This window comes from Phalacrocorax carbo, chromosome 8 (genome assembly GCF_963921805.1).
Source record: "Phalacrocorax carbo chromosome 8, bPhaCar2.1, whole genome shotgun sequence".
Lineage (NCBI taxonomy): Eukaryota > Metazoa > Chordata > Aves > Suliformes > Phalacrocoracidae > Phalacrocorax > Phalacrocorax carbo.
Window position 1 is genome coordinate 30,142,956 of NC_087520.1, and position 24,232 is coordinate 30,167,187.

The following is a 24,232-nucleotide window of genomic DNA, read 5'->3' on the forward strand; positions in this document are numbered from 1 at the left end:
TTGTGGTCACATTCAGTTTTATTTTTAGTGTTTTCATACTAGAGCCTTAAAACATCTTTAATAAAACATCAGCGATACAGGTTGCAGCAAACTGCACCAAAGGCCTGGTGCTTCCCATAGTTTCTGAACTGCATGCAAGGGCATTTCTCTCTAGGAAGACAGAGGTGGAGGTTTTGAAAATAAAAAGCTGCATTTCACTGCCAAGTATTCCATGAGGTGGACAGCTTGCAAAGTTGTCTTAGCACCAGTCCCTGTTGACAACTGAAGACTGAAGTTACAGGCTTCTCCCCACCATGCCAGGGCAGGGCGCTCTGTGCTCAGCCTCAGCCTCTGTTCGGTCACAGGGTGTCTGACATGCATGTCCAAGAGAAACCCAACCACAGTAAGAAGTTGTAGGGCTTTTGAGTTGACAGACTTAACTGCTTTGAGAATTAGGATCTGTATGTAAAACTACAATCACAAGTCAAGTGGAAACTGGTGGGACTTAAGCATAGCTTGGAACTGGAAAAAAACTGCTCTGAATAACCTTGTTTTCCAAAACCCACATTCTTCAGTTATTCTGAGAATTATAAATGTACCAGAAAAAAAGGTAACTAGAAAATGACTAGCCTGCTGTTCCTATTACATCAAAGATGCAAATAAAAAGGTTTCAAATTAATAAACTTTCTTTTTAACCACAACACAGGAAAGTGAGCGTAAGTCTAACAAAGGACTTCATGTTATCCTTAAGGATATAACAGTAACAGAAAACACACCTTTTTCTTTAAAAAAAAAGGCACATTCTGCAAAAAATAATTTTGTTCTATACCCATAGCACATAAATGTAAAAAAGTTTTATTGTAGGATTGAGGTTTATTAATTTACAGGAATCCTCAGTAGCAACCCTAGTCCCAAGCAAATAAAGCCAGGACACAACACAGGTGGTGTGATACCACAAAGGGATACTCCACATTAGGGAGAATGCCCACAGGGTATTAAAAGAAAAGGGGGGGAGGGGTGGGCAGGGACCCCACAAAACCAACAAAAAAACCACCACTTGAATATGGTCAAAGTCTTTTTTTTAATCATGACTTTGAACTTTAACTCTTTTACTTACTAAAAAGAAAACTTCTCAGAAAAGGTTTTTTAGACACATCATGCATTTTCTAGCTGAATCAGCCATTCTTCAGTTGAATTCTGGAAGTGCCTTTCACTCTCCATCAAGTGGCAGGGAAGAGGGAAGAAGCCAATGCAGTTTTCCTTAAAATTTCAAAAAAAATTCACATCAGAGGAGGAAAAAAAGTTCTTGCTGGGATTTTTGCCCAAAAAGGAACACAAAACCCAGAGAAGGCATACTGAAATCCCAATGCATCTCTAAAAGTGGTACAGATATTTATGTGAACACCTTGCAACCCCAGGGCTGCATCGGGACCCTCCGTTGTGTTGAGACCATGTAGCAGCTGCAATCATTCTAACAGATGCTTACTATAGTATCTTATTTCATTTCACAACCATTTTGATTTAAGCCTTTAATGTAAGAGTAATGCAAGGAGTTCCAGACACCCAGATCTGAAAGAAAAAAAAGTGTCTCACCATATCCTTTGTGTGCAAGTCTAAACCCATGTTTTTAAGTGGTCACTGAATTATGTCTGACAAAAATGCCTCTCAGAAACACAGAACTTATGTAAATAATACAGAAACAAAATGAAATTAGAGTGAATCCCCAAAGATGCAAAAGTTAACAGTTTGAATTTATTTGGAATTTAGACAAAAAACCACCCACCAGTCAAGTAAAAGCTTCTTCAAACAAGGCAGCTCACCATGTTTCAGCCGTTGCGGAAAAACTTCATGCTTCTTAATCTGCCGTAACTGTCAGTGTTCAGGTTTTGCCAATTATCTTAATATTATATATCTTAACAGTATGTCCACCACAAACTACATTTAGGTTGTTTGCTCAATTCATCTGTGCTAGAATGAACAGTTACATTATTTTCAATTACCTCTACCGTTGCCTGAGTTTGAATTTGCAACAGTAAAAGTAAGTCTAGATGTTTCTATCCAATCCCCTGGTAATGCTTTTTACTGAAAATTACTAAGGAAACAGAACTTGAGTTTATGCACATTTTTGATTGGTTGTTTTATGTTAATATTCCAGGAGATACACATTTCATTTATAATACTTAACTACAAAAGGATTTTAAATGACTTTGTTCTCTGACACAGTTCTCTTTTTGTAATTTTACTGTGCTCTTTTGGTTTTTTTACATTTTGTCTCAAAATACAAACGTAAAACCAAGCCAAGTAGTACTGGTTAAAGTTATTCTTGTTCCTCTAAGATGACAATCTTTAAAAAGACCCATACTGTACAAAAAGGTACCTTCACCACACACCACAAACCCGAAATAGTTAACTGTTGACTATAACGTGGTATAAAGCCATCTTCTGAATGTCAAGGCTTCTTGACATTCAAATACAATAAGTATTTCACAACAAATGCTTATTTATATTTTGCCACTTGTTTCTTTTCATAGAGAGCAAAAATAAAACCACATAGCAATGATAACTCCTTATCTACACAGCTGAGGATTCAACATTTTGCAGACTGCAGAGAGGCCAAAGCAGCAGCAACTGCCACCAGTCCTGCTTCTGAACAGGGTGGGGAGCACACAGCCCTCTTTACTCAATACCATAGCCAACTTAAATTCACCACCTATTTTGGTATAAAATGTCAACCCACAGCCAGATTCTGTTGTGCTAGGTGTCAGACAGGGAGACAAAGAAGCAATCCACACTTCCAAAGGATTTTAGGTGAAGCACAGATGATGCCTTGGGGACCAGGATAAGCAAACAAATTCAGATACCTGTTTTGATATCAGTCTTATCTGTGAGATTACATGAACTGATGAAGATCACTTACATCTATTTAGCATCTATTTACTTATGCTGCACACTGTCTAGATCAGTCCAATTTCTGCCACCCGCAAAGCATCTTCAAGATCTAGCTTTGCCGTTGTAGGCTATCAAGGATCCTGTCTTCGTCTTAAGCTTACCCTATACCTATTTAAATAAATCAGTGCCAAAAGAGCCCCCAAAACATTTAAGTTGCACCACATCATCACTTCTGCTGCTGCATTAATTTTCCTTAACTGGGTCAGAACAAGTTTTACAGTCCCAATCTTACTGCTGAGCTCTTCTGTACTTATAGATCTTTCTGGTTTTAGGCCCCAGGACACTTCTTTAAATCACTGATAACTTGCCTTGTCTTCCACAGACAAGTCTTCAAAAGTCTTCCATGCTTTTCTATTAACTTCTATCTTGCCCCTTACAAGGAGAACGTGTTCTCTAAATTAACACAAATTTATTCCTCTCATTCAGTCACAAGCCCTCCATTGGACACCAAGTTACACTAAACTGGTAGCTAGGCAGGTGATAGAATAAGATTTTCTCATTCAGAGAAATAAAAGTATGGACATCAAAATATGCAGTTGGCTAATTATTATTATTAGACAACTATAATATCATAGAAACCCTAAAGGAAGATCAGGGCTTCATTTTGCTATGGGCCACCAGTAAGGGCAATAGACTTTGGCAAAGATCTTACAACATGGGATATTAGGAAATCACGTATAAAAGCTTCATTAATATTAGTGATGAGGTGAACAAAACAACAAAAACACCTCCCAAGAGCTATAGCTTACCCCTCAATCAACCCAGACACATCTGGTCAGCTGGAGACAGGGCCACCAGCTTGTCAGTGCTTCATGCTCTCCTCAGCCAAACAGACCCACTGAAACACTCCAGTCTCCAACAAAGGTGAAGGGATTATTTCCATTTTTGTGTGTTAGAATTTTAATACAAACTCACAAGAAACCAAAATGCCTCTGCATGTCCTTATTTCTCTTTCAGATATGAGCTAGAAGTAGCATGTGAACTGGAAGACAGAAGCAAATACTTCAAGCACTAAAAATCACATACTTCCGCAAGTGATACGGTTCATACTATGCACCTGTCTTACTATGACACAAGTGATTTTTTTTTTTTTAAGGCATTCAACTGATTTGTGCATAGCAAAAAAAAAAATCCATGCATTCCTACTGCTGAAATAGTTCAAGATCTAAATGACAGTCTGTCTTTTCACTTGAAGGATTGATAGATTATATTATGAAAACTAGTTTTTCTAGTGGATGCACTATCTTCTATATATTTATCTGCAACTTTCAGATTCATATTTCAATGTGAAATGTTCATTCTCATTAATAACCTAAAAAATATCCCTAAACAAAATAACACACTTAATTGTTCTAACAGTCACCAGGTACCAGATTTTGACTGCTATACTTGATAAAAAATGCAAAGTCCTACACTTGGGACAAAGTAATCCCATAAACCAGAGCAGGCTCTAGACTTAATGACCAAAAAGCAGCTTTGTAGGGAAGGGCCTAAAGGTCCTGGTAGACAATAAGTTGAAGTTAGCAGTGCACCCTTGCAGTGATGAAGGATAATAAATAACAGGCTGCATTAGCAGAAGCATGGCCAGGAGGTCAAGAAAACCAATTACTTCTCTCAATTCAGCACTCATGAGATCACATCTAGAATACTGTGTCCAGTTTTGGGCCCCCCAGTATAAGACATAGGTAGGGCAGGTCAAGCAGAAAGCCACCAAGATGGTTAGAGGACTTGAGCACACGAAGTACAAGGATGGGCTGAAGGCACTGGGATTATTTGTCCTGGAGAAGAGGGGATATAATTGTTGTTTTCAACTACCAAATGGGGGTTATAAGAGATGGAAGCAGACTTTCTTTGGTGGTGTGCATTCAAAGGACAAGGGACACATTTTGCAGCAGGGTGAAGTCCTGCTATGTACAAGGGGAAAAGTTAAAAAAATAAAGTTTTCACAGCAAGGGCAGTCAAGCACTGGAAAAGGCTGTCCAGAGTTGTGGGATTTCCATCCTTGGAGATGCTCAAGGCCTAGCACAACCTGATTCCAGAGTAAATCCTGCTTTAAGCAGGGGACTGGACTAAGGGACCTCCAGAGATCCTTTCCAACCTAGATCATCCTGTACTCCAATGTAGCACCCAGAAAATGACAGCAGAACTGCATGAATGTCCTTTTAAGTGCTCCAAACAAACATTAATGCCTTTTATCACACTAATATTATACTATCTTCAGTGTACAGCAAGTATAACTAGCATTGGGATTAAAATGCACTCACTCTGCATTCGTATGCTGTAATCCTCCTAGCTACTCTTTCCTCAGCTGTTACACTCCAGCCCTCTTCACAGCCTGCCCCTGCCAAATCCCAGGATAACCCTTTAGCTGCTCTGTGCTCCTTAGGACTTATCCTGGACCAGGCTCAATGGCCCTTGAGCCCTCCTGATCCCACGCTCGCTCACTCATTTCATCAGCAGGTATTGCATCACATCATACATTTCATCCAAATCCTCTAAAGTAATAGCAGTAACAGGACTTTGAGGCAGCATAGCTGCTTAAACTAATTTTTCACTTTCTTTTGCATTTGACTAAATACTATTTCAGGATTTCATCAAGTCTGTCATTTGCAAGTTACCCAGTCAGTTCCTGAGCCTGCTTTCCAATCTAAGACTGAAATCTAACAAACAGAGCAAATTTGGTCTTTGTAGTTCCATGCCTAACACCATGGGCAAAATTTTGCCCAAAAACTAGGTGCCTATGCTAAGGCAGCATGTTAAGAGAAGAGGGAAGGGAAAAACTCCCATTTCAAAAATCAGCATAACAAAATGCTTTTGTTTGATTGTGATTTTTCTTCCTTTTAAAAAAAGTGTATAAGAGGATCTCATTCACAGAAATAAAACCAAAGTTTTGGACATACAGAAGCTTACATACAATCTTCATGAATCAGTGACTTTTGAAAATAGTTTCTGTATTTTACATCTTAAAAATCTCTATCACAAATAATTGAAAAAGATATTTTAAGCAATTATAAAGTTACTTTAGATAATACCTCAGTATAAAAAGATACTTATTAGGCTTACTGCTTCCCTGAATTCAAATTCATTCTTATGCAGAATTACAGGGAAGAAAGTAGATCAGAAGACTTGATTTTCAGAAATACCAATCAAAATAAAGTAAAAACAAGGAGCTGCATATAAACATAGGATCCTCTCACACTGATTTCCACAGCAAAAAGCTATTGCACTGAATTTATCATAAGTGAATCTGAAACAGTTTTTTCTTTGATGAACCTCATGAAGTAACAGATCCAAGTGCTGGCAGTACTCTACACGCTTGTCACACACTTTTCTTTCTCTTGGGAAGCTTGCCATAAGTGCCTGTGCAATTCTAGAAACAGGTAAGAGCAAATACCAAATACGAACATTCTGCCACTGCTCAATTCCCTGAAAAATACTGAGTTTTTAAAACTTTTTTCTTGATCTGGCACATAACCGAGAATATTTTCTAAATTGCCTTTTCATGCAATTACAGTTTTCTGCCAGGATACGTGAGGATTTCTAAACAACAACAGTGGTGCCATGTACAGACCTCAGGACTGCAAGAGCACATTCTTATCACTGCTAACATTTAATGTCAATGCATGCTATGTTTTTTTTACGCTGATGTGACTTTCATATTGCATCAACCCAGAAGTATAAAAATACTGAAGATTAAAAAAATGCAGTATTAACATGAAAACAAAACTGCTCCGCTCAATAAATTTTAGAAGTTCAAAACAGTTATATTTTTGGAAAACATTATTCAGTAAGGGAAACCTTAGTTTAAAGTTCCTCGATGTTTCAAGTTGGGGTTTTCCCTAGTGTCTCCTGATACGCAATGAATCTTCTCAAATTCATCTTCACATTGTCAAGAACACACAGCTGATCTGTACTACATTGTCCTTTGCCTTCTTTTCGCATCTGTAAAACCAAAAAATACATACTTTACTAATGGAGAAGTTTCTCCTATTAGATCAGCTAAGTTTATACTACTTGTATATATATCTTCTATCAAGGCATGCCACACGCTGTTTGAGAACTGCGTGTTCACATGTGCACATATGTAGCTAGCAAGTATTTCTGACAGTCAATTTATTATAATCATCTTTGCCTAAAACTAGACTGCTAGTGGCGTGCTATTTCACAATTTCAATATAAATCTGAAACATACACTTATTTTCTGTAGCTTTTCATAGGAAAGACCTTGCACATCTAACCAAATTGTAGCACTGTCAAGTCTCTATTTTGTGTGTATAGTGCTTAGCTTTAAGACTATGAAAGTCACTCCTCAGGCTTCATCTGACTAAAGAAACAACACACTGAAGGTCATTCTCTATTTAAACAAGGCTGTACTTAAAATTACAGTTCAGGATTTTGGTCTTGTGATTCTTGAACATACAGAATACATTATCTATTTTAATTAATCAACAGAACAAAAATGTCCACCTGCAATTACAGCAAGTTAAAAACAAGAGATGCCAATGTAGCTTCAGAAGGGACCTCTCTCCCACCAATTTAGCTGTTCCTCCAGAGACATCTGCAGGTTGGTGGGGCATGGTGGGTGGTTGGTTGTTTGGGTTTTTTTACACACACAAGGGTTTCAGAACTGTACAGTGACTGGGACATCAATAATGCTGATGTGTAATGCAGATGTTGCAATGCAAATGCTATGCTGTTACCTTGACAGTTCCATGAACTGCAAGGTAAGTATCTGCTTTCCTCTGAAGCAGAATATCAGGAATTCAATTATTTGTCTTTTTTTTGTTTTGCTTAATTATCTCTTCTAGCAGCACAAATCTCAAAGCTTTAACCCACATTGTGTGTTGAGACCTTGAGCTGACTGCATTTGATGCCTACCCTCATTTTGAACACTGGCTGAAATTCTTTCAGTGCTGGAAGCAACTTGATCTGTACTGCTGCCTTTTCTGCTTCTTTACCATCTGCAAATACATCAAAAAGTGCATCCAAGGCTTCCCCTGCTACCACAAGAGAAGATTCCTTCATGGCAACCTCAAGAAGAAATCTTCCAATCATCTGAAATAAGAGAGAAAATTTTATTTTTCCAGCAATGCGTAAGGAATTTGAAAGTAGTACCAAAACTGTTTTAGGCTTGCAATGCAAAGCTTGCTTTTTCACCTTTAGTGTTTCAGCTGTATCTTGTCCTTTTGCCAGGACGCTGCCAGAAATTCCAAGGATGCTCACTACGTTCACTCTAACACTGGGATTGCTGCAGTGAATACCTGCTTCACATAAAGCCAATAGCTGCTCAGGAGTCATACACTGCTTAGCAAGGCGGGGGAAAAGGAAGATAGACATATTTACATTTCCATGGAAATTTTTGAATATGACACAGACCATTTGCTTTTACACAGGCAAATTTATAACAAACAAGAGTCCTGTCTTATGAAAACTACATGAATTCTGAAAACGTAATCAGCAAGAAAACAGTTAAAATCTTCCTTTCAACTTCTTAAGGTGTTTCTTCCAGAACATAAGCAAGGCTGTCAGGAAGTGGAAAGAAAAAGTTCTGAGCCCAAAGGCATTTTCAGAAATAGCTATTGAGCTAAGTAAATTTGTAACTCATTACAACAGTATAGAAGCTAATTTTTCAGTTTAAAGCCAGAAAGGACCAGCAGATCATTTGGTATTACGTCTTGTATAACAAACTATTATGCTTCATTCCTATATTTAGCTAATTCATGTCCAGCCAAGACTGCAGAAGTACAACCAGCTTCAACTAGACAAAATCAGGAAATAAAAAAATTCATGTTTCTAGGTGCCAATTTATTAAATGCTTGTCATTATATCCATCTCCTAAACATACTACCTGTGGCTTATTGCTATTCTGGTTTTGAAATAGCTTGCATCTGTTCACATGTTAAGGAGAAGATATATATAAAAAAGTATTCCTGTAAGGTCCATGAAAAATACCAGAAGGAAATCCTATTAAATCTGTTCTTTGTGTTCACAGTCACTGAGATTTAGCTCTTCATTTAAATGGTTTTGTCTCAAAAAATTTTCCAGCATTATCTCACATGAATTTGAACCTACCACAGCATTTGTGTTTGAATGCTTTTACCTGGGAGATGTTCTTTGATGCCATTGTTTGTAGGAGAGCCCTCAAAGCACTGGTTATGGCTTCCAGGAATTCTGTGTCTGTAGGGAGTTCTGTCAAAGAATTGAATGCAGAGCCAAAAGTTAAACAGGAAGATGAATTCTTCCTCCAGGTACTACCACAAACAGGAAGAGCTAGATTTTCAGAGACTGGTCTTTGTAGGTTGTAACCATGGCGATTTATTTGAATTCAGTAATAACTGTGTCTGCAGGTTAGACCACAGCTGGTCCTCATTTTTAGGTGCATCCCTGGTTAAGACACTTGCGTGACCTAACGTATGTTACAAACCAGCACTGTCAGAACAGAAGCTTGAAAACTGGCATCACATGAAGGCCATCATACAAGAACCAAGAAAACTACAGAAGCTGAATGCCTACTTTAACTCCTTTCTTCCGTCTTCCAAGCAGGCTTTTTAGACATCCAGAACATTGGACTCCTTCCAATTCATATAAAGAATATGTTTTCCTGTGCTTTAATAACTTTTCAGGAATGTACGATTCTAACACTGTATTGTTCTTGTTTAACTACAAATTCTTTAATACTAGCCATCATCTTCAATATATATTCTGCGTTCCTTGAGGCTTTTTACTGTCCTCTAATGTGTTCTTATTTTCTGGAGTACTCCAGATGCAGACACTCTTGATTATTTCATGCTTATCTCCTCCTTTCCCAAGTAAGCAACTAGATCTTTATGCCTCTCTTTCACCCTGTAAACCACAGAACTCCTAAGTACACGTTGTTATCTACTCTATCTGGCAGTTTCCATTACATAACACTGAACTATTAAGAAAATAGCACATTAACAAAAATGGACATGGGCCATTAATCACTTTATTAGCACCCTTTGTCTTCAGCTAGCCACTTCTCTAATTTCACCTAAGAACTTTCCGACTATTGCAAAACATAACACAGACCCTGAAATCTTGATAGTCCTGCTCTTCAAGCATGAGACAAATATTTATATGAACTTCTTTGCATGTCTTCATACTTTTTTCATTTCCTGCATTTTAGTTTTTCAAGCACTACACTCAGTAATAATGTTCCTACAGAATGATCACATGCTTCTAATGACATTGAGAAAAAAAGTGTGTTTTGCTGGCAGATGCATTTTCAAGCATTAATGCACTGTCATACTGTACAGTGAATAAGAACTACGTACACTGCATTTGCAGCTACAGATGAAGACGCTTGAAGGAAGGGAAGAAAATCGAGCTTTTCAGGCTTCTAAGACAAGAAATGACAAAGCCAAGCATATGTTAGACTTCAACAGATCTATCTTAGGAAAAATGTTTCCTGACAATTTTAAGAATTGCCAGGCTCTTCCAGCCTCTAAGAATGTCTCATTTCCTGAAAAGTCATCATCAATGACCTTAAAACAAAACCAGATTATCAGAATAGTCTAATGAAGCAGCCCACCAGGCAACCAGATCATCAGTTTGGAACCTTTTTTCTTGTTGTTGTTGGGTTTTTTGGGTTTTGTTTGTTTAAATCTCAGTTCAACTTCTCTAGTATCAGTAACAGACTTGGCTAAACACATCAGATCAGGACACACTGTTTTGTCAGCAGACTTCCAACATTCAGTATCCTTTTTTTGAAAGGCCAGAGGGATAAAATTAGTAATAAAGTTTCATTAAAACTTAACAATGAACATGGCTACCGTATAACTATATGAAATAGGTCAGCAAGCCCCCTTTAAATCTTACCTGTTTTAGAAAACACTAGCTGCGAGAGATGTTGTGCAAGGGACTGAAGTGCTGAAGCTCCTCCAAGACAATCCACATCTGACACTAACAAAATGCTATGAAGACATGTTAAAGCTCTACATTGCACTGCATTCAGCCTGAAACAAACAAAAAATGCACTTAGCAGATCTCTTTGAAAACAGATGTCAAAATACAAAGGATCTTGAATTAAATAAGGCTGCAATCCGGTGTGCAGTTTAACACAAACATTTGTATCTCTCAAAATTGTGTATCAGATCTGCTATTGTGCAGGTCTTACAAGCAACCCAAAGATGGACAATCCTTCTAAGAGTTCTAAGACAACTGAATATACATGAAAAATAGTAAGAGACAATGAAATTCCTACTTTTTAATTAATGGTTTCCAAGACAGATTGTCCATACAGATGTCTAGAGCAACACTGTTCGGAAAAGCAGTTTTTTCAAGAATCTGGGGAGGGGAAAAAGAAAGATTTAGCAATAAAGCTTTTTTTTTTTTTTTTTGCATTTTTTTAAGGTGTGTTTTGCGGGGGAAGACTGAAACTTTACCTTAATGTCAAAGAGATACCTCAAACTATGTATTTCAAAGCTTTCCAGGTAACAAGTATCTCACCTGCTAAAAATGCCAGAATATTCCTCAGTCACTTGAATGGTGCAATTATATGCTGGGTTTAGCATAGCATATTTTAAGCATCCAACTGTACTGAACAAAAGGTGATTTTCTAGGTCTCTGCTATTCTTTTTTATTTAGATCTTTCTTCTTACAGATTCTGCTACAAAATTTTCAGACAGCTGCAAGCCTAAAAGACCTTGCCATGAAGCTTAGACTGCTTTCTATTAAGTACGAAAAGCCTTGAATCATCCCAACGTCTTGGGTCAGAATTCTACCACGCTGCTGAACTAGCATAATAACTGATTCAAATTACAACCCCATATAAGAAGTTTGTAAAGATGAATGCGCAAAACTCTGCAACAAGAACCTCTGAATTCTTGTCAGTGTCAACTATCATACTTCAGACACTATGTATAAAATGGGGAAAGAGGAACTCACACTTTTTCAGTGCTGTTACCATTCACATAGGTTACTTCTGCCTCACTTAGCCAATATGGAAGTCTGATAGTCATGCTTCTACTCAAAGTTTCCTTTCTTTTTGCAGGTAAACCTTTTTTTCATGTCCAAATCAAGGAATATACTTTGTATTTTGGAAAAGCCACCTTAGAAAAAGGCACCAGGTTTCTGAAACACATGAATCTTCTATTCCCACTTACACAAAGAAATTATTGAAGTCAAGACAGCTCATGTGATGATGCTCTACCTCTAGGCCAAAAAAAGTGAAGCTAAACTTATTTTTAAAAACCCATTCCTTTTCTCCAGATGGGTTGGGATAATTTGTTTGCCTAACCTGGGATACAAATCAGGCACAAGGGAAAGACTGTACTGTGTGTTGGAAACAAAATAAAAGACAATACCTTCTTTGGAATGAGGTTATTCAGAAACGCTGAGTGAACCTCACCAGAGAGGCACAGGGGTGACATTAGCAGCCCTCCCCCCTCATTGTATGAGTTTTCCATAAACAAGTCGCTTTCATCACTGCTGGAGAGTTCTTCCCATTCATCATCAGAGGGATCTGAGAACAGAAGCAGACTTGTGAACATAACATCACTCATGCAATAGGTATCCTACTTCTCAGTTAAACTTGGCTCCAGCTCTTGGTTTAGGAGTCTTTAAGCTCTTGGGCTCTAATGAAGTCCACACAAGCCAAGTGCCATTAAGCCATAGTTCTAAATATTGTACTACCTTTGTTTAAACTCTTATTTTAAAATTTTATTTATTTTATATTCACTCAGGCAACAAGTATTTACATGAGGGAGGTTCTTCATGCATAGGTACTTCGTTCTCTGATATTAACTATGCTTCACTTAAAGATACCAAAAAAAGTATAGAAGAAACATTAAATAAAGCATTTACCAGGATTTTAACCTGGATTGTACCATTTTACATTTTGAGGTAGATTCAGGCATGCAAATACACATGTTTAACTTGTTTACTAACTGCAATCAGTTTAAGGCAACTGTTTTCTCTGGCAATACTGAAGCCACAGACAGATGTCCTCTGACTGGGCAGTAACTGGGCTTGATGAAGGTGTTACTGTCTCCCCAGTAAGACCAGTTGAAAGGAAATGACAACTGTAAAACAAGCCAAGGCAAGCCAGATCATTTCCATTAGCCATTTTAGGCAACATATTAAATAAATTAAAACTAGGTTTATAGTTATAAACCTGAACTAGGTTTATACTTACATGATTTTCTCTACTAGCAGATCTGTAAGTGCAGACATCGCAAAAGGGGTTGAGGTAGCATTACCAACAGGCATAGCTACTGTAAAGTGAATAATCTGTCCATGGCTTAAGGTGGATTTGGCCTGACAGCACAAGCTAAGTCCATCGTTTATATTTAAACTGATATATCTATAGCCACAGGGTTTACACTGATCTCTCTGAAGTTGTTTTAAACCTGGTTACATTTTAACTGCTGTGACACTGGTGTTCACCCAAGTCTACAGGTTGGACTGATCCTCCTCACTGACAGTTGAGAGCTCTGCCTGCATACATAGGTCAGGATATTTAACTACTGTGACAAAAAAATGTCATATTCACCCTCAAGTACTTTTGTCTGACAACACAGATTCATGTGAGGCACAGGTACTGTAATAACTATCGTAACAGCCATACACTTTTTCTGTGGCAAAAGGTAAAATAATTCCCTTAAAATACATCAAGAAATGTCTAAATTAATGCATTTCACTTGCACTGTGCAGCAGTTTAATAATTTATTTGAAGGTGATGACAACTGTTTATCTGATGCAAAGTAACTCATCAGGCCGTGGTAACTTGATCACATGGGCATCTTCCTTTGCTTATGGTAATATCCAGTTAATTCTACAGCCATAATATGCTAGTGTTAATAGCCTCTGCATGAGAAACAGTCTTTTATGCTTTACCAACCACAGTAGCAATAAGCGTGAAAACAAAGCAGTCATTCCCCCTTTCAGTTGATCTCTTGCCTCTTCTAAAAAAAACTTCTATCTGCATTTTTACAGAGCAATGAAAACAAAAATCTCCTTTGAAAATTAAATGACAGCTATGTGAGCTGACCATGCAATTCAGCAACAACAAAGACAACATTTGTCATACGTTCACAGTGAGTGACAAGGGCAGAGTAGGAACTGGACTCTGGAACATTAGCCCATAACTAAGATCAGGTTTCTTGCAATGTTCTTGGAAATACAGAAGCATTTCCAATGGCAATCCCATCTTAACTAGCGGCAGTAACCTGCGAACTACAAACTGGACAGCAATGCTGGAATCTCCTGGATTCCTTCCCACGTCCCTGTTAAGGAGAGCGCGCTCTGCTTCTTCCTAACGCCAGCCAGTGTTCAGTAAAACACATCTCTTGCCTGGTTGTTTCCCTCAGTTCTGTGGCAAGCTGAGTATTTCTATGAACCCAGCATAATGGCTAAAGCTATTTTAGTCCTCAAATAACTTGAAAATTAAATGAACAGCTGCCTCTGGATTCCTCTTAATTTCTACAGACAATGTTTCTGTCTGCCTATGAATGGGTAAAGTACTGTAATGAAATACAACACAATCAACCTTACATTACACTGACTGAATGGCAGAATATGCATCTTACCCACAAGAGATTTTCAAATTAAGGAGGAGAGCTTATGAATTACAGCTCATTAGGTGAGAAATACAGTTATGAAATGAGCTTCATATACTAGGTGCAGAATTTCCTTGCACTGTAAGACAAAAAAAAAATCACCGTTGGGAATATCTGGGTATTACTGTGGATTTTATTAGAACCTGAAAGATTCACTTAGGACGTTATCTCCTACACAATTACTTTTGCATCAGGCTTACGAACTGTACTAGCAAGTAAAATTTTCACATTTTGGAGGAGTTTTTTGGAGGAGGAATTTTGGGAGGTTCGTTTGTTTCAAACAGAATATGAGAATCATTTGTTTTCCAGAAGATTTGGAGAAAAGCTATCAAAACTGCGTTTCAGAGCTCACAGAAGATACAGAATATCTATTTTCCTACTCCCCCTAGAGTAACTGCCTGCCTTTCTCCTCTAAAAAAGCTCAAAAAGGTGAAACACTAAGCAGCCTAAATCTGCATTGCTGCCAGATTTGCACGCAAAAACTGTCTCTCCTCCTTCTTTTGACACTTGTAGTATCAAAACTAGAAGATTTCTCTGCTTTAAAAAAATTGATGCCCTGGTCCTGCAATAGGATTCACACCCATACTTTATCAGATGAACACTCAGACCACATTCTAACTAAACAAAGGATTTGCTGTAATACTTTATAGGAAATACCTCTTTGGCACAAGTGCTTTTTTTGTTTGTTCTTAAATGTTGGCACATGTAGTATCATGCAAAAAGTATGTAAGCAATAGAAATTATTTAAATGAGGAAAAAACCCACTTGCAATGAAAGAGATTCCTACAAACCTTCACTGCAGCACATATTAACAATAATTTCCAGAGCAGTCTGCTGAGCCATCAGTAAAGCTGTCACTTCTTTCAGTTCCCACTTATCAGACTAAAACAGAAAAATACGAACCAAATTTAATTTTGTAAAATAACACTTCAGCACAATTTAAAGTACCCAGACTGTCAGTTAAAAATTCAATCCAGCCACTTCCTCTTCTCATCCCTATGCTTAAAAAAAAAGGGGACAAAAAACCTATCACCTTTCTGCTGGATGCTTCCGAACAAATGTTACCCTTAAGAAATGCCACCTGCACTAGTTGTAACAGAAAAGATTACCTATTATAAGCTAAACCCATAACAGAAACATTTATTTCTGTTATTCATTTCATGAACACAATAGTGAATGCATTTGTTAACCTGTGTCACCTCAACTCACAACTGACTGGCTGTAGCCATTACAAGTCTCACTCGCCTTATGCAGAGATCAGAACTTCCTGCAGTAGCTACAGGGAGAAGCATCAGATAAGCCTATACCTTCCACTAGAGAAAAAAATGGAAACGCGCTTTCCTGATGTTCAAGTGTGAGCAAGTTGCACAGCACAAGTTGAGCTGAAATTCTCCATGCTCAGCTTTGAAGTTTTCACTGAAATAGTCAAGCCATTTCAGAAGCAGGATTAGTAACACTAGTAGGTAGCTCCTCTGGCTAATATTCAGTCAAGACCAGTCAGATACTCAGCCATATCCATTAAGGTCTCTCAGAGCAAGCCACCCAGCCACACTTACTGGAAGTAGGTCTGAGATGTCATTTTCTTTTCTGACTTTTCCTTTTGGTATTTCTTCCATGTCATCATCTTCACACAAAACAAAGTCATATGTAACATCACTCACACCTTCCTCAGTTTCTGCCTCCGCAGCAAGTTTTAACCTGTTTTTTTCAGCTTCCTTCATATGAATAATTGTTTCCCCAGCATCTATTGCTAATGATTCTGAAAAGATCTTCAGGATCGCATTAACCGTGCTTCCCAGGCTGCCTGGTGGAATGGTATCCTTGATATTCCAGATAGTGCCTAAACATGAGACAGTTGAAATACAAAAATCTGTTAAAATACTCAATTCCTAGCTCTGTAATAGCTATGTATTTAGTAAGGACACAGCCTCCACTAGTTCAAATACTCAGTGCTTATATTTCAGTATGAGTATTCAAGTCTTTTCTCTACGGACTTGTATTTTCTCCTGCCTAGCGTTTCATATACTAATCTGTAATAACTACGATATGCCCACAGCTTAAGTAAATTTCAGAATGTAAGGATACACAGAATATTTATGCAGAGCAATCTTGGTGGTGCTTTTTACTTGTGATAACAAATCCACATGAGAACAATTTTCTAAGGATTTCAAAATTAAACTAATTTATTACACTCCAGTATCAAAAATCACCATGGTTGAGCATTTGAGGTGGAAAAAAGAATGCAAAGTAGAGAATCTGAGGTGAAAACTACCTATTAAGATCAAAATAATTCCTGTACTAATTGACTCATTTCACTGTTGAAAACCAAATAAACAGTTAAAATGGGTTATCACACCAAGCAGGTACTGAATTTAGAATCAAGCACTTAAGACCATTTTAAAAGTAGTTGCAAATATTTGGTTACTTCAAAACACAACCTCAAAAGGCACAAATAACCTCATGAACCAGCTATACAGGCTTTGACGATCAGATGTCCAGACTACAGCAGAGAAGACTAAGCATTCTGTCCTTCCCATCCTCCTCTACCTGCCATGCTTTCCATCACAAAGAAGCAAACGCCCTCGAGCATCATACCTGCTATCAGTGTTCTCAGAAGAATATGCTTCATTGTACTCTCTGGACTCAACATTACGGTCTCCAATACTTGTTGTGCAGAAGCATTGAATGAGGAAAGAAGATCTGGATTATCTTCTGTCACTGCCTGCAAGCAGTTTGCTGCAACAAACAACAAAGATAATTAACAAACCCAATATGGTAGCTTTCACTTTCCTAATGAGGAAGCATTATCTTCATGAAAGCTGAAATAAGGAAACAGACACAGGAAAAAACATTTCATGAGGCATCATGTTGTAACAGTATGGCACTGTCCTTCACAAACTGTGTTTTAGATTAAAAGACATCTCTGGCAAACCTGTACATAAAACAGGTGAGGACAGTACCACATCAGACATGTGACTAGCCGTATTAATTTCAGTGACTCAGAATTTGATTTTTCCATTGTATACTGACTAGGGGAAACAAAAAAACGTTGTGAGCACATACACTTGTAAGACTATTATAAGACTATAATAACAATACTACTAATAAAAATACCTTGCAAGTGACAGGAGTTGTTTGGGGATTTTTTTAGATGGACTATGTCCTTTGCTCTACAAATTAAACCCTTCATTACCAAAACCAGAAAACAAGATGAAAAACCATAGCCTTCATCTAGAGCTTTCTTCCCACAAATTTTTTCCTCCCATGTAACCATCAATAAGCCATTCTCCTTTGTAATGAAAACAAGCACAACAGATGTCAACTTCTGAATGATGTGCTATTCTGGAAGGAATTTTAAGTCTTATATTTAACGTCAAGTTTAAGTAACACTAAGGCAGGTGCATTATGCAATGGATGTGACATCAGTCTGACACTCATATGTAATACTGAAAATATGTAAGAAAAAAAAAATCTTTAAATCCATATCTTCTCTTTTTACCACTTACCTACTGAAATAGCCAGATCCACATTTGTGGAAAATTTTTTCATGTAGTGTAACACAGCCTCCAGGCATCCTTCTTTATTGAAAATGGATACTGCAGTATTGTTGCATTCACTAATGCATAAAAAAAGATTAATAAAACACTCTTCCCAGGAAAAAAGCCTACTGTAACAACATTTTAAGTAATGTTTAATTCTTAGGTAGGCCTTTAAAATGTAACTAAGAGTGAGCACATTAGTCAAAAAGCTATCCTTCATTATTGAGGTTACGATCAACTCTATACAGAATGCCCTGGACATATATATACCTCTATATAAAAAAGCCCTGGACACCTTTGAGGGAGGCTGGCTTCTGCCAGCTGCTTCTTCACACACAGTGTTTGGGAGCCTAAGTACAGTCTCATGTGAACAGAGCCAGCCAGAGGGCAAAAGGCAGCTTATACCTGCAGGCTACAAGCCAGCCCAGGGCTTTCTGCAGCCATGGAAGACTTCCTCTGCAAGCTCACCAACAACAGAGCCGGCTGTTCCCTCTCACATTAATATTCCCTTACTCTAGAAAATTACTGCTCTCAACATTCAGAAATGCATGCTAAAATCAATGCTAAATGTGACATTTACTTTAATTATCTAAAAGCGGGATTTGTGTTTCTTCAAGTGTTCACAGCTATTGCCATTTTTAAAATAATACGTTCAAACTAAAAAAAGCAAGGGACCTAACTAGCCACAAGGATCTTCAAAAATTTACTTTTGAAAACATTATGTCTCAGCATCAATGCCAGTCCCAATTTTATCAGTACCAAACTTAGCAACGAAGTCAGCAGTTCACAGTCATTGCCACAAAGTTCAAAATACAGAAGTGATTTATAGTGCACTTAATGATTATAGTTCCTGTTCCAAAGCACTTGTCTACAAAAGCAACTAAAAAAATCAACACAAAACAGTGTTGAGTCAGAGTTTCAAAGCGTCATATATTCTGTATAAGGTGTAGAGCAAGCAGTTTCTGTGCTGTTTTAGATTCCAATCCCTTAAAAAGAAAAAAAAAAAAAAGAATTTACAAATAAGACCTCAAGCCAGCAAAGCCAGCAGCCATACAATACAGACAGCCAGAGAGGCAGCTCCACTGAAATACTGTACAGTACAAAACAAAATTCTCTACAGACCATAGTGTATAGTGATGTGGAGATGTTAGAAAGTGAAGAGAAACAACAAAATGCAACCAGAACTTTCAGAACAGGTTTGTATCACTTCAACATTTAAGCCATCTCTGTATTAACAGTGTTGCCATTTCTCTTCCTTCACCTGGAGTTGCCAATGTAAGCTACTAATTGAACAACTCACATTCTTCCTCACGTAAGTAGATTTGTATCAGTGCCTCAGTCACTAAGGAATAGTTTGTCCAAACACATTAACTTTTGGCATGACCTGCAGAGGGAGGAAGTAGTACAAAAACTCCTCATATTCCCACAGCACTGGAATCCACTGATCAGAATTTAATTTTCTCCATATCACAATCAGGATCTACAGGAACTGCATGCAAGGTCTCACAACCTAAACTGTACAGGAGACTATGACGGAACACGTTCAGAAAACTATCAGAACTTAGGATGAACAAGCAATAGATAAAAAATTTTGACACTCTCCTAAAACTAGTGACCAACTTTGTACACTTTTAGAACCCTTCACTTACAAAAGTAATTTATGGTAGAAGACAATCTTGCATTTCAGATCAGATGAGGGCTTGCCATTCATTAAGCAAGGCACACACAGCAGCAACACAATCAGAAATCAGAATCAGCAACTGAATACCTCTTCCCATGCACGGACAGTCATTTCTATTCTGACTCAATTATCATGCTCTTTTTCAGGAAAAATTTAAATCAGCTCTTGTAAAAGGCCAGTGTTTATACAGCACTTACCATACATTCCACAGCAAATTAATGGCCTCATTGGCTATGTCTTCAATATGATTTTTATTCATCTCTTTGCATTTCTTTGGAGAGAGCTGGTTAGCATCTAGTCCAGTGCTACACTACAACCAAATATGAGAACCAGGGTTGGGAACAAACAAGCCAAGAAGAAAAGCAAAAACGTAAAACATTAGCAGCAGAGTGAGTGGATAGAACTCTTATGAAGTGCTTATTACCAGAAAACCTGGCTAGTTTCCCATTCTCTATGACAACTGGCCCACTATGGAATTGAATAATTAATAATTTTTTCTCTTGTAGAAAGACTCTTACCGTACTTGCTTTGCATTCAAGTTTTCAGAGCATTTTTAATAAAGACTTAGCAATTTTAGAACCTGAAATGCTGTTTCTTGTTAATACAGTCTGTATGCAACTTCCAACAGTTCTTTCTAATCACAAGGATTAATTCGGCTAATATCTTGCTGTGCTTTACAATAATGCTATTACCCATATTTTAAAATGGGGAAGAAACATACAGAAAATGATGGTATTGCTCAAGGCTGCTCATACAAAGACAGCAGGTGACAGAATTCAATGCAATTTCCAAACTGCATTGCAATACCTGGACTAAACAAAGAATAGGTATTCAGTACAGATTACTCGACAATAGCAGTAACTACCCAACTGTAAATCCAAGCTTTCATTTAGACAAAATTGTTTACCAAAAATACCTCACTAGATTAATGTTGTAACATAAATGCTGGATCTGGATCTTGACTGACAGGGTAGACATGGCTGATGTTCCAGACCCAAAATCTCCAGACTGTTTATGCAAAAATCATCCTAGGCAGCAAACTGTACCACAGGCCCAAGTTAGCAGGTCAGGAGGCAGAAGCAAGTGGTTTGAAATCTCTGGTATAATTTTTGTACTATTAAACCCACTGAAGTATTTTTTAAGAAATCTTTCAAATATGTTATCTTGAGAATAGCCACAAAAAAAATTGAACTATTTCTGAAAATAGGATAATTCAATGGCTAGATCAGTTTTAAAATCAGAATAAAAATAAACACACCTCTTTCAGAAGTGCCACAAGGGGTGTCATGATGTCTTTTGTCACCATATCATTACAGACTTCAAATCCTCCACAAGCACTCAAATTTCTGGGAAACAATATAAATGCTTTGGATCAGATACAATACTTTCCAGGAATGTTTAAAAAAAAACCCACGCATTTGGTATTCTTCTCTAAAGGTTATGGTACTTTTTGTTTTAAAAATCAATCTGCTTCATCAGTAACTTTAGTCTTCTACTTTCCTAACATAAAAGAATAACTTTGGTGTTAGGAAAACAAAAACAAAATTATTTTCACTTACTTGTCTAGTGTAACTAGAACTCTTATCTGTACTAAAACATGACTTCTGTCAGATGTTACTCAGTGTAAGATACAGCATGAATGTTAACTAGTATTAGCATTCACATTTTTGTACAAATAAAACAAGCTGTAGGTCTGACTGCAGAATGCCAACTCAGAATGATGCTGTTCAATATTTACAAGTTTCTCAAAAAGCCAGCTTATGTGCATTCTCTAACCCACTGATCCTACAGTCATCAAGACATAAAATGCCATGCTAACAGCGTTCAAGTTCTCTGTATTTCTTCATACCACTGTTGAGGTTTTTTCTTAACATAAGGATGGAAAGCAGCACATTCCACTAGCAGATAAAGCAGTAGTCACTAATTTAAATGCTGCTCCTGACATTAAAGTCTCATGGCAGCCTAATGGAGCAAGCAAAGGCCCTCTTCTCAGGGACTTTGACTGACGTAGGCATGCTTACTCAAAACAGGGTTGAAGCAAGAAAGCCTGGCATTCAAGTTCATAGCTTTTAACAGCAAAAACTGACTCTTTCTTTACCAGGATTACCTCATTCTAAATGAATATTAACAGTTGCTTACCGGAGAGCACCTGCAGCTGTCTCACGAACAGCTAAACTGTGATCCATCAACAATGGTCCTAAACACCTGACCACATCTCTCTGCAGAAAGGCTGGGATTACATGCTTCTGCTGCAACAGCTTGGAAATACTGGCACAGGCATACTCTCTCACTTCAGCACTTGGATGCTGCAGCTGGGGAGACACAAACAGGGCAGATTAGGGGCAAGGGAAAAGGCAGCTGGAAGTTTTGGTGAGTGAGAAGACTGATCTGTTTTTTGATTTGCAGGCCCAGAACCATAGGTCCTCTTTCACTGCTCCTGAATGGAATCAAGAGCTTTTAACTTCCATGGACGTTTATAAATCTTTGCCTGGGTTATGTGTGTTAACTATCTGACTAGATAAATACTAATCTGGGTGTTTAACAAGAGAGCCATAGTTCAGACACAGATTTGACACTAGCTGGCACTGGCGAGATCTCACAGGTACGAAAGTTGATACTTTCAATTACCACATTTAACAAAAAAAAAAAAATGGACAAAAGTAGACGGGAAAAAATACCACCAAGGAAGTATAACAGACATCACACATGCCACGATAAAGAAAAAATGAAACATCAAGAAGTACAAAAAACCATGACAACCTTTAAACTAAAAACATCTGCTTAAAGACACGGAGCAAGCATTCTCTACATCCACAAGACAACACCATGCTGTAACAGAGGTTTAGGCGAGACATAAGAACTGCAAACCATAAAGATAGTAAAACAGCAGAAGCGCCTGTCCTGGAAGGCAAAGGAGTCCATTGAAAACCAGAGAAGATAAACATCTGCTGTAAAGCAAAGTGGAGAAGTGTGATACATCAGATCCTGCCTCACTGAAGCTTATCAGGGTATCTTGGTTCATCCTCACCTGTGCATTTATATATATATATATATTACTCTTTTTTTTTTTTAACGACTAGATAGGTTAGTCCAGAAGAATAATCAAGAAGTGATTTGTTCAATGAGTTCAGTTAGGTGTAGTGATCAAAGGGGATTCATTTATTTAAAGGAAAGGAGATTTTTACTTCTGATTCTGAAGCCACATGCTCAGGAAGAGGTTTAAACTAGCTTTCATCTGTAATAATTCAACCAAAACCAGGAACGTGGCCAGTAAGTGGCCAAATCCAGCTTTTTTCAACATTTTCTATCACTAATTTCTTACGTAAGGATCGTGGACTCGTCGCTCTGGCTGCCTGTAGAACTCTCCGGTGGGGCAGACCTAACCCGAGCACCGTGAGAACTGCTACAAGCGCCTCCCGGGACGCGTGCCACAGCGCGGCCCCAGTCCCCCTTAGCCGCTCGAGAAGGAGAAAGAGTCCGGACGGGCCGGGGTGCCGGCGCGGTGAGGCAGTAGGGGCTGCCGGCCGGCCCGGGGCAGGGCCGCCGCCGCCCCTCCCTGCCCAGCCGCCAGCGGGCGCAGCCGTGACGCCGGAGGAGCGACGCGGCGGCAGTAGGGACGGACCGCCCCCGCGCGGCTCCTTCCCGCGCCCAAGGGAAGACGGGGGAGCGGCACCGCGCCCGGTGCCTCGCTCGACACCGCTGGGAGGGCCGGGACCCCTGCCCAGCCCCGCCCGCGGCAGCGGGCACAGCCCCGCCAGGCCGGGACTGCCCCGCTCACGAGCGCGGGTCGCGCCGAGCCGAGCCCCCCACCCTCATCCTCCCCCCGCCGGCGGCCGCCCACCCGCACCTTCTCCAGCAGCTCCACCGCCGCGGGCTCTTCCTCGGGGCCGCCCTCCCCATCGCAGCGCTGCTCGGAGCCGGCGGGGGCGAATGGGTTCTTGCGGAACCGCCGCGCGCGGCTCTTCCCCATGGCTCCCCGCAGCCGCCCCGCTGCTCGGCGCCGGCGCGTCCACGTGTGCAGCCCCGCGCAGGCGCGGGCCCGCCCTCCCCGGCACCGGGCCCAAGACCTGCTTACCGCCAGGTGACGCATTTTCTCATTACAGCCGCAGGGAAGCGGCAAGGCCGCCCCGGCCCACCAGGCAAGCACCGCCAACAAGACCGGCGAAACGCCACCTACTCGGACTCACCCCACAGCGCCTTCAGTCAGGCGCCGACCGTACACCCATACATGCGTCTGAGGACATCAACGTCTACTCTGGATGTTTGCCCGAGTCAAAAAACTCAAAAAACGACGACTGAAACGATTTCCTCTCAGAAGGCAGGATTGACCTGCAGGGTAGGAAACCGGAGGGGCTTTCTCCTGGTGTCAGTATCTTAGATTGTAAGAACATCATCAAATATAGGAAATGTTGGTCCAGTATGAAAGTTACAGACTTCAGCTAGGAACTTCTGAAATTCTTCTGAACTTCTCATCTTCATCTGAGATCTGTATTTGCACAGTACAA

The 24,232-nt window shown here is 39.1% G+C and overlaps 1 protein-coding gene across 5 annotated transcripts; it reads right to left on the reverse strand.

The window, feature by feature from the left end:
- HEATR3 (HEAT repeat containing 3) lies at positions 1-24,114 on the reverse strand. Of its 5 annotated transcripts, none has more exons than XM_064459421.1 (16): positions 23,575-23,882; positions 21,867-22,039; positions 20,986-21,073; positions 19,925-20,037; positions 18,014-18,123; positions 17,103-17,243; positions 16,064-16,347; positions 15,299-15,389; positions 12,255-12,412; positions 11,153-11,235; positions 10,768-10,904; positions 9,029-9,117; positions 8,086-8,229; positions 7,807-7,983; positions 6,727-6,870; positions 1-1,239 (listed from the first exon to the last, which is right to left on the reverse strand). In XM_064459421.1, exons 1-15 carry the CDS (start codon positions 23,815-23,817, stop codon positions 6,751-6,753), a joined length of 2,151 nt encoding a protein of 716 aa, XP_064315491.1. In that variant the 5' UTR covers positions 23,818-23,882; the 3' UTR covers positions 1-1,239; positions 6,727-6,750. The 5 variants fall into 5 exon arrangements, with proteins under 5 accessions (XP_064315491.1, XP_064315490.1, XP_064315492.1 ...); XM_064459420.1 differs by having other exon boundaries at positions 1-1,548; XM_064459422.1 differs by lacking the exons at positions 1-1,239; positions 23,575-23,882 and adding an exon at positions 23,950-24,114 and having other exon boundaries at positions 1,710-6,870.
- Between the last annotated feature and the right edge of the window lie 118 nt (positions 24,115-24,232).

What these genes read in the sequence shown, in the direction of transcription:
- HEATR3 (XM_064459421.1), bottom strand. Translation starts at nt 23,817, where the DNA reads ATGCGTCACCTGGCGGTAAGCAGGTCTTGGGCCCGGTGCCGGGGAGGG. An exon ending in CGGTGGAGCTGCTGGAGAAG is followed by an intron (nt 22,040 to 23,574) that starts GTGCGGGTGGGC and finishes GTGTCTCCCCAG; the next exon opens with CTGCAGCATCCAAGTGCTGA. An exon ending in TTGTGGCACTTCTGAAAGAG is followed by an intron (nt 20,038 to 20,985) that starts GTGTGTTTATTT and finishes ATTTGGTTGTAG; the next exon opens with TGTAGCACTGGACTAGATGC.